We start from the raw sequence: 14,286 nt of genomic DNA, 5'->3' as shown, positions 1-14,286 counted from the left end.
TTCTCTTCTCCAGGCTGAACCCCCCCAACTCTCCCAGCCTGTCCATAACATAAATAAGATTGTTTGGGAGCAAGATACGGTGCTGGAGTAGGATGCTCCACTGCAGTTCAGAGGCTCCATCAGCAATGGCCGGTGGGATTGCTCCAACCCACGTGCAGGACCTTACACTTGGCCTTGTTGAACTTCATGAGGTTGACACGGGACCACCTCTCCAGGCCCCCGTGGATAGCATCCCTCCCCTCCAGCGTGTCGACCACACCACACAGCAGTGATGAGGGCAAGGCTGCCTCCAACAGCCGAGGGCACATCCTACAAATTGCTCTGTCCGTGTGCCGTCTCCTCACTGTGATGTGTCACCTCACGGCTGGAAAACCAGCTCTGTGCACCCATCTGGTAGACTCTGCACCAAGCTGTGCTGACAGGACATGGCCACAGGCACGTCAGCCCTGCGACGGATGGAGGAACAAGCCCTGCTGGTGACAGTTGCCCTTGGGTTGTTTGTTAACGGTGGGGCGGATCTGCAGCAGTACGCAATACGCCGCGCGGTCTCGCCACTGCAGGACTGCGCCCCGCGCCCTGCCCACCCTGTGCAATCAAGGCGTCGATGCCTAACGAACCTCCCGAGAGAACTCACTCAGGAGGAGGATGCTCTTTTCCTGACTACCTGTCCTGCCCCGGCTTTGCTGGTAAACCTGCTAGAACAGGGGTTACAGCAAAACAGACTTGCTTGCTTGCGTCAGTATTGGAGATATCAAAAAAAAAAAAAAATATGACATCATACAATTCATAATGAAGTGCAAAATGGACTTAATTTAAGGAAGCCAACTAAGACTTACCACAATATTTAACCAAGCAGCAGATTGGACAGAGTCATACGGGGAGCCCGAACATGGCAATTTAGTGGTGTACAAGCCTCGGAATGGACGAGGAGGTACTAACCCAGTGCCGCACCAGGTGCATATTAAATGAGCGATCTTTAAATGGCAGAAAGAAATAAAAGAACATCCCAGCTCTGTATATGCCCGCAGAGAGCGGCACCGTGCAGAGTGCCTCACAGTAGCTAAATCTTTTCCACAAGGCAAAGTAATTCAACATTTTACAAAATAAATGTTCTTAATGTTTTCCTTATTTAGGACATTGATGGTGTTGGGCGTAAGTACTATCTGGAGTTGGTGTTAGAAGACGTCCTCGACAAAGTGAGTTCACATCTATTTAATTAATAACATTCTGTGGGCAGAAGTTGGCACTACTGATGTGTAATGAAAAGCCATCGCTTTATGCTGCTGATCCTAGCTGAGGTCAGTTAATAATACTTGGTATCGTGTTGCAGATTTTTCTATACTGCACATCAGGTAAAAAAACCCAAACCGAAACAAAATGCTTAACTTTACCAAAAGGGAGCCCCTGTTTTCTACACCATAAAGCCCTGAACAGCTGGTACCTAGCACCATGACACAAGAAAAGGGATGATAAGGACATTTCAGTGTCATTCAATTTCAGATTGAAGTTATTTGAACCCATTACTCCAACTGAACAGCACAAGTGACATTCTGCACCACCACCACTGCCCGTTCCATCACTGCAGAAAGAAAACTGCCCTTATCGTATAGTCACAGAAATACTATGAATTCAACCTCGTCTTAAAGAATCGCGAATCCCTACGAGCCAGACTCTAGAAAGTGCACATTACCAATATTATACCTGTATTTAATCAAATATTAATCCACATAATTAACTCTGTAACAGGACAGTACTGTTAACTGCACTGCTGAGGTTCTTTATCATCTGGGCAACAACAACATTGCTCCAGATGTGCAAGTCACACTTGAAGGAGAACTAAAGAACACAGATGAAGCAGATAACATATTCTACCATCGAATCAAGAGCCTGGAAAAAGAGCTTGTGGCAGAAAACATACCAGGTACAACGAAGGGGTCTGGGCGAGAAGGAGACAGTGTCCTCCATGGCCAGAAGCAAACCTGAGCTCAACCGGTGGTGGTGCACGATCCGTACGGGAGCGCCTCCCAAACAAGCCGGGGCCGAGGGGCTGATGCTGTTAGCCCTGCTCTGAACACATGCTGCTTCACTTGCTTTTATTCCGGGTGGCGCGTCAATCACAACACTACTAAATTTACTCCTCTTTTCTGAAATCCAGAACCTGTATGTGATTTGCACGTGACTCTTCCTGAAAACCACCTGCCGCTGTCACCTCTGCCTTTACCAACGTCCTGCTCACTGTCTGTGGCTGTAGGGTACACCAGACAGCCCGACTGTAGTACTAGGGTCTGCTCTTCCTTTAGAGCAACCCCTGCCGTGAAGACCTTGTAGAATATATATTAAGAAGTGGGAGGGAAATAGACACAGTGGTGGTGTAGATTATATGGAAGGTCTCTGACACAGCAAAGAACGTAAGCGAGTCGCTTTTAGCACCAAACCCTACTATTACAATTATAGAATCACAGAACAGTTTAGGTTGGAAGGACCCTTGAAGATTACACAGTTCCCCCCCCCTGCCCTGGGCAGGGCCACCTCCCACCAGCCCAGGTTGCTCCAAGCCCCGTCCAACCTGGCCTTGAACACCTCCAGGGATGGGGCAGCCACAGCTTCTCGGGGCAACCTGCCCCAGGGGATCACCACCCGCACAGCCAAGAATTTCTTCCTAATATCTAGTCTAAATCTCCCTTCTTCCAGTTTGAAGCCATTCCCCCTCATCCTGTCACTCCATGCCCTTGGAAAAAGTCCCTCCCCAGCTCTCCTGGAGCCCCCCTTCAGATACTAGAAGGGGCTCTGAGGTCTCCCCTTTTTCGCCTTCTCTTCTCCAGGCTGAACCCCCCCACCTCTCCCAGCCTGTCCTCCCAGCAGAGGGGCTCCAGCCCTCCCAGCATCTTTGTGGCCCTCCTCTGGAACCGCTCCAACAGGTCCATCTCTTTCCTGGGCTGGGGGCTCCAGAGCTGGACGTGTTAGGTGATGAGGTTCTGTTAATGGCTGCAACTCCATCACTCTTGCTTAATGCATATTATTCATTTTGTTTGCCAGACAGCTACGGCAACGTGCCCCCAGAAATGGAGCCCATCCGCCTGCTAGCGTGGGTCGCCTCTGGCTACGTGATATGGCAGAACTCCACTGAAAACACTAAGTTCCAACTTGCCCAAATTAAACATGTGAAGCAAGTGGTAAGTTACCATCAATGCCCTGCAAGAAAAATAGCACTGAAGAGCTAAGGAGTTGTGGCATGTACTGGAGTACAGCTGAAGCTAAGTTCTTAAGCAAGAAACTTCAACTGTGTCTGAATTTCTTGGTCCAGTTCCTTTTTAAGCCAGCGTTTGGTTTTTGTTTCACCTACCCCTTTCCTCAAGCAAATCACGAATGCTCGAGTGTTTATTTAGATGACTCCTTCTCTTCATAAATCTTGCTTATAGAAGCTGTGTCTCCTAGGCAAGAGCAGTATTCTGTGCTTATTTAGTTAAGAAAATTGACTCTTCCACTTGGAGGTCATCACATTGATTACGGTTTTATATTACTTCCCTGCTTTTCATCTGTCGTGTAAGCCCAGCTGACAGTATTCTCGCATCTGCATAACACGCATTGGAATATTGTCCTTTATCTCTCCATCTACACCGTGATCTAGCCGTGAGTCACAGAAATAATGCCTGACATCTCTGCAATAGCCACGTCTAGACAAATAGCATCGGGCTGTACCTCAGCTTCAATAAAACACAATCTACACTGCTTTTGTTTGCAGTGCTGCAGTCTCCATCCGTTTACTAGTTCACCTCAAATGCTAATCAAGAAAGAAAATACTGATGTAATTCCACTCTCATCATTAGTTTTTTTTACTTTGTTCTTCCTAAACTTACTTTTACTGATTTTTAATATATTTTGGCGGGGGGAGGGGGGGGACACGGACCTAAAATTAATTTTTAGTTGAACTCTTACACTTCTATTAGCATGATGAGCATCAATTAAGTTTATCATAAGAAATTTGAATTCAGGAAGATGTGTCACAAGACAGAAAGGCAACAGAATACTTCAGGACAAAACGTCTTCTGTTTTTGCTTATCATGAAGTTCTGGGTGTGAAGGAAAGGCAGAAATTGGTTCTAGGAGCACGATTAGTTAATGTTTTGCTCCCTCTGATGGCTATCTGAGAGCAGTTCGCAGGTGCTGCAGGGCTGTGTACAAGCAAGTTTTAAACCCCTCTTTAACAAACCAGATGAATTTAAGGATAAGGCAGGCAGAAGACTATTAAACTAAACCAGCTGTCATCTCTTTAGTAATTTTGTTCCTTTTCTTTCCCTGAAGAATAGATACATAAAGAGTATGTGCAAAGGCCAGTGGGTATTCTGTCGCTCACACAATCACTGATAATTTGTTATCCACTCTAAGGCCTCTGGCATGTGTTCCAAGTCTTATCCTACTGACAATTTAGGATTATTTGGGTTAAATTAATACATTGTAGAATCAGATGTTCCGTTCCCAAATGAGTTCTGAAGTTGAAGACACATCTATCTGCTTCAAGAGAAGAATTAGCACAGTTTTAAGTTTCACATTCAGTCTCTCAAATGCAATTTTGGAGTTCACAGAAATACAAACCAGTATCTCTTTGTTTGGTTATATTGACTAAGCTCCACCTGCTTTACTTGTTAACACAAGCTGCCAGTTTCGTCTGAAATATATCAGGTTTTATGCTAACCAAAGCAGCATGAAATTTGGGGAAGCCCCAGATTCAGCCCTTTTCATCTTGTCTTTCCAGAAAAGAAGCGATGAATATCTTGAATTTGACTACATGATTCTACTTCATGAAATGGTGTCCCAGGTAAAGTCTTATTTCTGAAAAGCCTTTTTTTTTTGTTTGTTTTAAGACTACCAACTGCGGAACCTCCAACTCAGACATGCAGATGGTGGGGCGGTCACAGATCTGCTGCCTGCAGGTCGGTTAGCAAACGAGGTGAGGTTAGGGCGACGATCACTATCAGCCTTAGCGTTATCCACTTCTGCCCTGTGCAGGCAGGAGACAACAGGTCTCCACCTTGTGTCAGCAGACAGTTAATATTCAGCTATTTCTAGGCCGCCTTGGGAAGGCAGAGGTTCAATACATTGGTCATTCACAGCTTTCTCCTCTTGGGAGATACTATTGCCAAACTGGCCAGGGATGAAGGGAAGCAGCAGCTGCCAGCATCCCGCACTGCTTAGCTGCATTCCAGCTGGAGCTGCAGAGTGCTTCTACAGTAGAGGACAGCAGTGGTGGACCAGTACACAGAGAAATCATCTACCCTAGTAGCTCCCAGAAGAACGCAGCAGAAACTGGTTCCCAGAACAGTATTTACATTCTATGTTATTCTCTGTCCCTATTTTGTGATCTGAGCAAGTCTTTTCATAAGAAGAATGCAGAAAATTTGAAAAAGTAATTCTCAATTGTGCAACCTCCTGTAATAAACCACCCACCGGTAACAATCAGAGATCTCGCTCCCACTTCCAGCTCCACTGCTTCCTAACCCCCTGCACTCTCAGCTCACTTGGGGCATCTATAATGGTTCTAGTTCCCAAGTTTTCTCTGAAGAAAAATCCCTGAGAAGTAGTAGCTAACTCGTTGCAGAACAAAGACATAGGTTCTTTGTTGTGCTTCGTTTGGTGAAGGGCAGATGTCTCAAAGTATCAATAGCACTAACAGTAAGAGGGTTACCCAACATAAACACGCCCGAGCTACAGAACTTCCCTAAACGAAAGAAAAATGTAGTTGCAGCAGCATGGAGCACAACACAGGCTGAAAAAAACTTGCAGAACTTCAGATATTTGGACAGCTGAGCAGGACCGTGTGTTACAGTGCTTACCCCACACTCTTACTGGTGCTTCATCAACCTACATATAATCAGCCCAGGTATGGCTGTATTACAGCAGTCAACTCCCGTTCAGTATTGTTCCAAGAAAATACCTTCTCACTTTCTACAGTTGTATTTTCTATCCGCAGGAGATCATTCCCTGGCAAATGACAGTTCTCTGGCACCCACAGCATGGTGTTAAAGTAACACAGGACAACCGTCAGCCAAAACATGCATCGGAATAACGGACCAACTGATACTGCAATGGGAGAAGCTCAAATGCTCCAATAAGCATTTGAAGGGAGGGCAGATAAGTTGGTGAGGGTGGATATGCAATCAAGGTACAAAGGAAAAAGTCCTTCCTCAATTAAACATTTCCTGTACGTTGTGCTTTGATTTGATAATCCAAAAGACACTTTGTCTGCTATGTAATCAGATTTTACATCAAAATAGATTTTAAAAACTTCTGCTGCCAGAACGAATACTTACGGCACAGGTGCAGCGATGTTCTCCCTAAAGGCAACTTTCGGCTTTCCCATGGTGCAAGGGCAACCATATTCTCTTTCCATTCGCTGCAGAAAAAAAACCAAAAAAACCCGAATGAAGTACAGAGTTGTTCCACTGGAACAGTGCATTGGAAATTATTTTATTTACAGGTCTTTCTGAAATGAGAAACTTAATCAGGGTTAAGCAGTTTTTTTGTTTGGGGTTGGATTGATTTTTGGGGTCTTGGTGGGGTGTTTTTTGTTGGTTTTTTAAAATGTTACAAATTATTCACTGTCATTCTGCAGTCATCCTTGTTTAGGGGCTATGGCTTTAGATACAGGAAAAGAGAACAGCATTAATTATTTTGCTCAAGTTTAAGTTTTCCAAGACAAAAGCCATCTTTTCTTCATTCTGTCAACATTTCAGATACATCTATTGTGTTAAACTAAAATAAAGTTTAAACATCAACTTGAAATAAATAAATAAATCACTGTAAGTAACTATTCCCTCCTGCCTGCATCATCTATTATGGAGTGATACATTTAAAAACGCAGCAACAGAATATTTTGCTCTCCTGTAGGAAATGGCTAGCAGTAAAATTAATTGTAAGCAAAGACTGCTAATACAAAGTGTAGTGCTTAATACAACTTTTTATGGATTTGGACCAAAAAGTAAAGATATTCCAGGCAGCAGTTTCATTTAAATAGTTTACAAGCCTTCAAAATGGAACCACTGGAGAGAAAAACCTTCAAAAGTTGACTAAGAAGTTATTAAGCTCTTCCCTAAGCAGCTGGTGTTGTTCATATTAATGCCACAGTGTTTTCTGCTAGCAAGATCTCAAAATTGTTGTCACATGATAACCTTGATTTACACAAAAGCAGGTGGAGCTGTGCACCTCCAAACCTCTTGCAAACTTGACATGCGCTCAGGCACTCAATTACAAAATGGGGCGTAAAGGCTGGCATCAGTTAGCCCATCTGCAGAGAGATTTTGGCCTCAGCCAGAAAGGAAGGAAAATTCTTGGTTGGGAAAACAGTCAAAAGCAGAGCCCCTGGAATCTGCTTTCCAAATTACCTGGGCATAGATTTCCAAGTGCAGTTCCCCCATTCCTGAAACAATGGTCTCCTTGCTCTCGTCGTCAAAATGGATTCTAAAAGTAGGATCTTCCCTTGTAAAGCTGTTCAGGCCTTTTGAAAATTTATCAAGGTCATTCTGAAAAGCAATTACACGCACAAGAAAACATTAACTCAACATCCAAAAGTCACACAACAAAAAGGGCTTAAATCTTCCTATCAACCGCTTAGCACTTCTACTCTCATGAAGTTATTTGGTTATTAGAAATACATTTACAACTGTATTTATTTATCCCTCCAGTTACTTCAAGTCCATGTTTACCCAGGTCAAAGACATGCACCTTTATGGCTAAGTGATACCATCTTACACAGTCACATGCTGATCCAAATGATGTCTTAAGTACTTTGGGTAGAACATTTTAGAACATGGCTCATTTTTGTCTGTGGTTCCATATTTAACTGCTAACCCACATAAAATAATAAAAGCAGCAGAGGAAAGGTAACTCAGTGTCGTGGTCAGAAAGAAGTTGGTTTATAGGCTCCTACCTTGTTGGAAGGCTTCATAGCTACCGAAATGACAGGATCAGGGATGTGAATGGATTCCTGCAACAACCATAAAGGAAGAGATTATACAACCGAGTTCCACTACACCTGGTGATGCAATTTCTCCCGAAAAGTTTGGTCCCAAGAATTCTGGGTTACAAACAGGGATGACTGTTTTACTTACCTAAGCTTGTATCTAATATTATAGCGTAACAAAATTAGGTAACTCTCCTGAGGATTAGTACAGGGCTGGAACATAATGCACGCTGTACTGCCAACCACAGTACCTCCAACACTGTTTCCTATATGTGAGCTGATCTCTGGATTTCACACTAGTTAGAAGACTCTGCTTCCTGTCAGATTTTGTAAATATATATATATATATATATATGAATAAAACTGATGTATTTAAATACATATATAAATACATAGCTTAATACTTTTGGGTAGCAGCATCCACTTGTAACAGCCCAGAACGGTTTGCTAACACTGAAGTAATATTTGACGTCAAGTGTAGTAAACAGGTGCTTATCTCTCTTGCACATACCATACTTCTATATATTCAGGCTCCTTGAGGTATAACAAATAATCACAAAAAAAAAAATAGTTGCAGCTGCATATACATCAAAATATATTTACACTGAGTAAGAGATTAAAAACTTTTACAACAAAATCTTGGTAAATTCCAATGCATGAGGCATACAGATGGAAAGGCGTACTCACCATGGAAATGTCGGTACTGGTTTTATCAGTGAACGTATCTCCACTAGCACAATCAATTCCAAACAGCGCACATATGTCTCCTGCATAAACTTCATTTACATCCTTAAGAAAGAAAAGTTTGCTGTTTAGCTAACACTGAAAGATATATTACAAGCTTTTAAGAAGATATAAAAATACTGTGTTTAAAAGCTTGAAATGAAGCTCTTTTGAAAATTCCAGCTTTGACAACATGCTCTGTAAATCTTTTATCTCCTTATTCAAAGCACAAAAAGGAGACCTCAGCTTGGATGGTAACTTGTTCTAGTGTAAGGATGTGAAGCAAGCAACACACTATGTTTCAGGCAGTCCTGACCCAGCTGTAGAGTTCACAAATCTTAAAAAGGGTGGGATTTGCAGCAGTTTAAGAATCAATTTTTAGTTTAAGAATTTTCACAGAATTCACAGAATTCACAGAATTGTTAGGGTTGGAAGGGACCTCTGGAGATCATCTAGTCCAACCCTTCTGCCAGAGCAGGGTCACCTACAGCACGTTACACAGGACAGCGTCCAGGCGGGTTTTGAATGTCTCCAGAGTGGGAGACTCCACCACCTCTCTGGGCAGCCTGTTCCAGTGCTCCACTACCCTCAAAGTAAAGAAGTTCCTTCTCATGTTAAGATGGAACTTCCTATGTTCAAGTTTATGCCCATTACCCCTCGTCCTATCACTGGGTGCCACTGAAAAAAGACTACTCCCATCCCCCTGGCATCCTCCCATTAAGTATTTGTATGTATTAATAAGATCCCCCCTCAATCTTCTTTTCTCTAGACTAAAGAGACCCAAGTCCCTCAGCCTTTCCTCATAAGAAAGGTGCTCCAGTCCCCTAATCATCTTTGTTGCCCTTTGCTGGACCCTCTCAAGCAGTTCCCTGTCTTTCTTGAACTGGGGAGCCCAGAACTGGACACAGTACTCCAGATGCGGTCTCACCAGGGCAGAGTAGAGGGGGAGGATGACCTCCCTCGACCTGCTGGCCACACTCTTCTTGATGCACCCCAGGATGCCATTCGCCTTCTTGGCCGCCAGGGCACATTGCTGGCTCATGGTCATCCTGTTGTCCACCAGGACTCCCAGGTCCCTCTCCACAGAGCTGCTCTCCAGGAGGTCAGCCCCCAACCTGTACTGGTGCATGGGGTTATTCCTCCCCAGGTGCAGTACCCTACACTTACCCTTGTTGAACTTCATAAGGTTTCTTTCTGCCCAACTCTCCAGCCTGGCGAGGTCACGCTGTAAGGCAGCACAGCCTTCTGGCGTGTCAGCCACTCCTCCCAGTTTTGTGTCATCAGCAAACTTGCTGATGGTACACTCTATCCCTTCATCCAGATCATTGATGAATATGTTGAACAAAACTGGGCCCAGTACTGACCCCTGAGGGACACCACTTGTTACTAACCTCCAACTAGACTCTGCGCCACTAACCACAACCCTCTGAGCTCTATCTGTAAGCCAGTTCTCAATCCACCTCACTGTCCATTCATCTAAGCCACACTTCCTAAGCTTTCCTGTGAGGATGATGTGGGAGACAGTGTCGAAAGCCTTGCCAAAGTCAAGGTAGACAACATCCACTGCCCTCCCCTCATCCCCCCATCTAGTTACTTTGTCATAGAAGGCTATCAGATTAGTCAGACATGACTTCCCCTTGGTGAATCCATGTTGACTACTTCTGATAATCTTCTTTTCATCCAGGTGCTTTGAGATGACTCCCAGAACAAGCTGCTCCATCATCTTTCCAGGGATGGAGGTGAGGCTGACCGGCCTGTAGTTTCCCGGGTCATCCTTCCTGCCCTTTTTGAAGACTGGAGTGACATTGGCTATCCTCCAGTCCTCAGGCACCTCACCTGTCCTCCAGGACCTTTCAAAGATAATGGAGAGAGGCCCAGCAATGACTTCCCCCAGCTCCCTCAGCACCCGAGGGTGCATCCCATCAGGCCCCATGGATTTATGTATATCCAATTTATCTAACTGATCTTTAACGTGCTCCTTGTCAACCAAGGGATAGTCTTGTTTCCCCCAGACTTTCTCTGTTACCTGCAAAGTCGGGGTCTCACAAGGACTGGCCCGAACAGTGAAGACAGAAGCAAAGAAGGCATTTAGCAACTCCGCCTTCTCTGCATCATCCGTCACCACAGCACCTGTCTCATTCAACAACGGGCCCACATTTTCCCTAGTTTTCCTTTTGTCTCCTATATACTTAAAGAAACCCTTCCTGTTGGCCTTGACATCCCTCGCCAGGTTCAATTCCAAGGCTGCCTTGGCTTTCCTTGTTTCCTCCCTGCATACCCTGACAGCATTCTTGTATTCCTCCATTTTATTCAATGATCACACGGAAGAAAACTTTTTTGTGTTTTTTGCCAATCCTATTTCCCCTCTCCCAGAAGTATAGAACATGGGGATACTACCACAGCTGGCTTTCTTTAGCTATCACCTCAAAGCCATTTTATAATGCTTCTTGGGCAAAGATTCTTCCACTTCGACCCTGCTCTGGCGGAGGGGTTGGACTAGATGATCTCCAGAGGTCCCTTCCAACCCTGACCATTCTGTGATTCTGTGATTCAGTGGAAATTACACACGAGAGATCATTCCAGTTTCTTGTAGAGCTCTATTAAGTGCTACAGGCAGGTATGACTTAACAATAAAAGCAGAAATTTGACATATCACATCGTTCAGAGATAGCAGAATAGTGAGAAGCTCGTTTAGTAAGAATGGCTCAAAAGGCAATCCGTGGGGACTGTACCTCTCACACTCACCTCCATGTTGTCTGAATGCATACGGACAAGTCTTTGTACGCGCACTCTCTTCCCAGTCCTGGTGTTATAGATATAATCAGATTTCTTCAGCATCCCCTGATAAACTCGAATATAAGTTAACTGCCCAAAACGGCCAGCCTGGAATCAGAAGTCATTAATAATCAGATATAAACCTTCTGGGAGTCAAGACCGCTACTATTCAAAGCACGATCTGCACTGACTGACAAAATGTTTCTGTTTTGAATTTACACACTGGACATGTAAATTAAACTGGTTTTAACAGTCTCAGCTTTCCCTTGGCTCTGGAATGGAACTTGGCATCTCCTGGCAATTTTCTTTCCTTCTCCAATTTTACCAGTCCTAAACCTTCCCAAAGAGGCATATATTAACTAGCAATTCGGCCAACCACTTTCCATATGAAAATCTGAACTGCTACTCTCTAGGTTTCAAACAACTTGTTTGGCTAAAACTGTGTGCTTTTTCCTCTCCAACTCTCTCGCATTCCATTATTTTCAACGTCAAACACCACCAGGTTTTTTCTCTGAAAGTATCTGATATAAGCAAATAAACTCCCAGGTTTTCACTAAGAAAATCATGAAGAATTTGAGGCACATAACCCATTTTAAAACTTCCAAATTTGGCAATGTGTGATACATTTGTGGATTTTATGGTTGAAAACACTTGTTTTAAAAGAAGCTGAATTTAAATTGAACTTAAACAAACTGATTTTAAAGTTTCTTCCACTTAAGTTTTGATAGTTTGGACCCGCTCCATTTTCTACTCAAATCACAAACAATGAATCTGGATACCTTCCTTTCTCCTTCAGGGTTAACACAAGGTGAGTACAATTTGTGCAGTCCCTCTGCAGAAGTCAGATACTGGTAGCAAGGGAAACTTGCAAGCAGTTGAATAAAGTCAGCTAGGTAACATCCTGGGCATCCGTTCGCTAGAAACTTTCATTTTAGCTTTACCATATGCACAGTGACCAAGTAAAAAAGCCATCACATGAACAGATATATATATATATATATATATATAAACAGATATAACACACTGAAAATACAAAGCTTTAAATATGTGCTTTTCCCCAAAAACAAACAGCATTTCCCAGGCATCAATGACAAGCCACCAATAGCTCAGTGCAGACTTGCGCACACCAACAACTCTCGCAGGAGATGCCCTGCTTCTCTACTGGTTTTGCTGCATTAGAAAGGAAACCAGTACCAGCTTACCTCTAGTTTAAAAGCAAGGCCTATAAAAGGCTGGGAATCGTCTCGCGCAGAGTTCAATAGGAACTTGTTTTTTTCCTCAGAATCCCTTAAAAACAGGAATGGAGAGGGAGTTTATGTTACGAATCAAACATGGCAGCCTCCTCTAAACGTGAAACCTTAGAAACTCCCAAGGGCTGTCAGTATCACAGGTTTATACTAGAGATTTAAAGATGCTCATATATGTTAACTCTCATATACTCAGAAAGTACTTCAGAGAAACTGCAGCGGATCCCAAAAAGAAAGTCGAAACTATGACAAATATCACGAGTCCTTCATATCATCCAGCTATTTTGCCATGAAAGCAATTAATCATACACTCAGACACAACTCATGAGCAAGTCCAGTTTTAGAGTGAAGAAAGAGACATTGCAGTAACTCTTCTGACAATGCCCATGAGCCACATGAGAAGTTCTAGTCTACCTTAGCAGGCAGATGTTAGAGGCAGCGAGAGGCAGAGCAGCAGTGAGGACTCAAAGAGTCAGGTAAGCGCTGAGAGAAAAAGTCATACACTTAAACGTAAAAGTCACAGTAGTAATTATTAGTGTAATTTCTGTTTAGCTATCGTGATATCGTCTGAACAACTCAAAATACATTAAAAAAACCTGATGGCCATCCCTAAGCCATGACTGGAACGTTAAGGACTATTTACTGGCTCTAATGTTGGGTTTCATGCTTCTTAACTGTGAAGGCACATCTACTTCGACAAACACGTCCAAAGAATAAAACATTTCAGATGTGCTCTCTCCTCTACTGTAGGCATGGCTTTAAGGGTTGCCATTATATTTCTAAAGAACTATCTCATCAGATAATAATTTTTCAAATTTAACATGTAATGTGCGTTAAAAATACCAGTATAAACTGTAACCCTCAAATGAGAGATGAGCTTACTTTGTTTTGGCAGTTTGTTCAAAATTATGTATTTTATCAGTAATGTTTCCCACTACATATCACACTGCTTTGAAACCTGATTCCAAGACCATTTCGTATGCTCATGAATATACTTACTCCTGGTTAAGAATAGCATAGTTCTCAACCTCTGAAGGATTCGGGAGGTATTCCAGGACGGCATCCAGCAACGGCTGTACTCCTTTGTTCTTTAAAGCACTTCCCACCAGTACTGGGGTAAAGGACTTCTTCAGTGTTGCTCTTCTGATGGCAAGCTGGAAAATATCAGTGCGTTACTCTCCTCCTGCAACAACTTCAGGAGTCTGACGCAGTACCAACCAAGCAGCAGTCTAGATTCTCTCTCTTTGCTGGTCGTCTCTGCTCCTGCAGTAAAGCAGCTGCTCCCACAGACTCCTGTACAACCCTCTGTACAAGAGCTTCCCATACAACCTGCTCACCAGAATTCTAGAGAAGTGTGAGATTTTTTATTTCCCCCACTCATCTTAAATTCAACTTAAAATTTAAAACGCCCGAGATAAACATAATAATAACCCCAAAATACTCAAAAAAAAGTTTCTTGATTCTCTGCTGCTAAAGTCAGGATTCTTCATTTCTGTTTTAGATGTCTCGTTCCCCCTATGTTGGGGAAAAAACGCACATTTAAATTTGTGAAAGTAAGATGAGATGCTTCAATATCTTTGTTTTG

General features: G+C 43.3%; 2 protein-coding genes across 2 annotated transcripts in view; one reads left to right on the top strand and one right to left on the bottom strand.

Annotated features, from left to right (window-relative positions):
* The window catches only part of GFM1 (G elongation factor, mitochondrial 1), a 26,497-nt gene that overhangs the window by 5,089 nt on the left and 7,122 nt on the right, over nt 1-14,286 (bottom strand). The window contains exons 7-13 of the mRNA XM_009884487.1: nt 13,701-13,855; nt 12,657-12,741; nt 11,425-11,562; nt 8,644-8,745; nt 7,924-7,980; nt 7,379-7,516; nt 6,308-6,390 (exon numbers count right to left, since the gene is read on the bottom strand). Coding sequence (XP_009882789.1) covers nt 6,308-6,390; nt 7,379-7,516; nt 7,924-7,980; nt 8,644-8,745; nt 11,425-11,562; nt 12,657-12,741; nt 13,701-13,855 — 758 coding nt within the window. The remainder of the gene's footprint in view (nt 1-6,307; nt 6,391-7,378; nt 7,517-7,923; nt 7,981-8,643; nt 8,746-11,424; nt 11,563-12,656; nt 12,742-13,700; nt 13,856-14,286) is intronic.
* LXN (latexin) lies at nt 426-6,063 on the top strand. The gene is made up of 6 exons (XM_009884462.1): nt 426-686; nt 1,134-1,196; nt 1,747-1,921; nt 3,037-3,173; nt 4,753-4,815; nt 5,968-6,063. The coding sequence occupies exons 1-6, from the start codon at nt 426-428 to the stop codon at nt 6,061-6,063; spliced, it is 795 nt and encodes a 264-aa protein (XP_009882764.1).

The sequence above is a fragment of the Charadrius vociferus genome, unplaced genomic scaffold, assembly GCF_000708025.1.
Source record: "Charadrius vociferus isolate BGI_N301 unplaced genomic scaffold, ASM70802v2 scaffold104, whole genome shotgun sequence".
Classification (NCBI taxonomy): domain Eukaryota; kingdom Metazoa; phylum Chordata; class Aves; order Charadriiformes; family Charadriidae; genus Charadrius; species Charadrius vociferus.
Note: the sequence above shows the minus strand (reverse complement) of the source record. Positions and strands in the feature narration are given on the sequence as shown.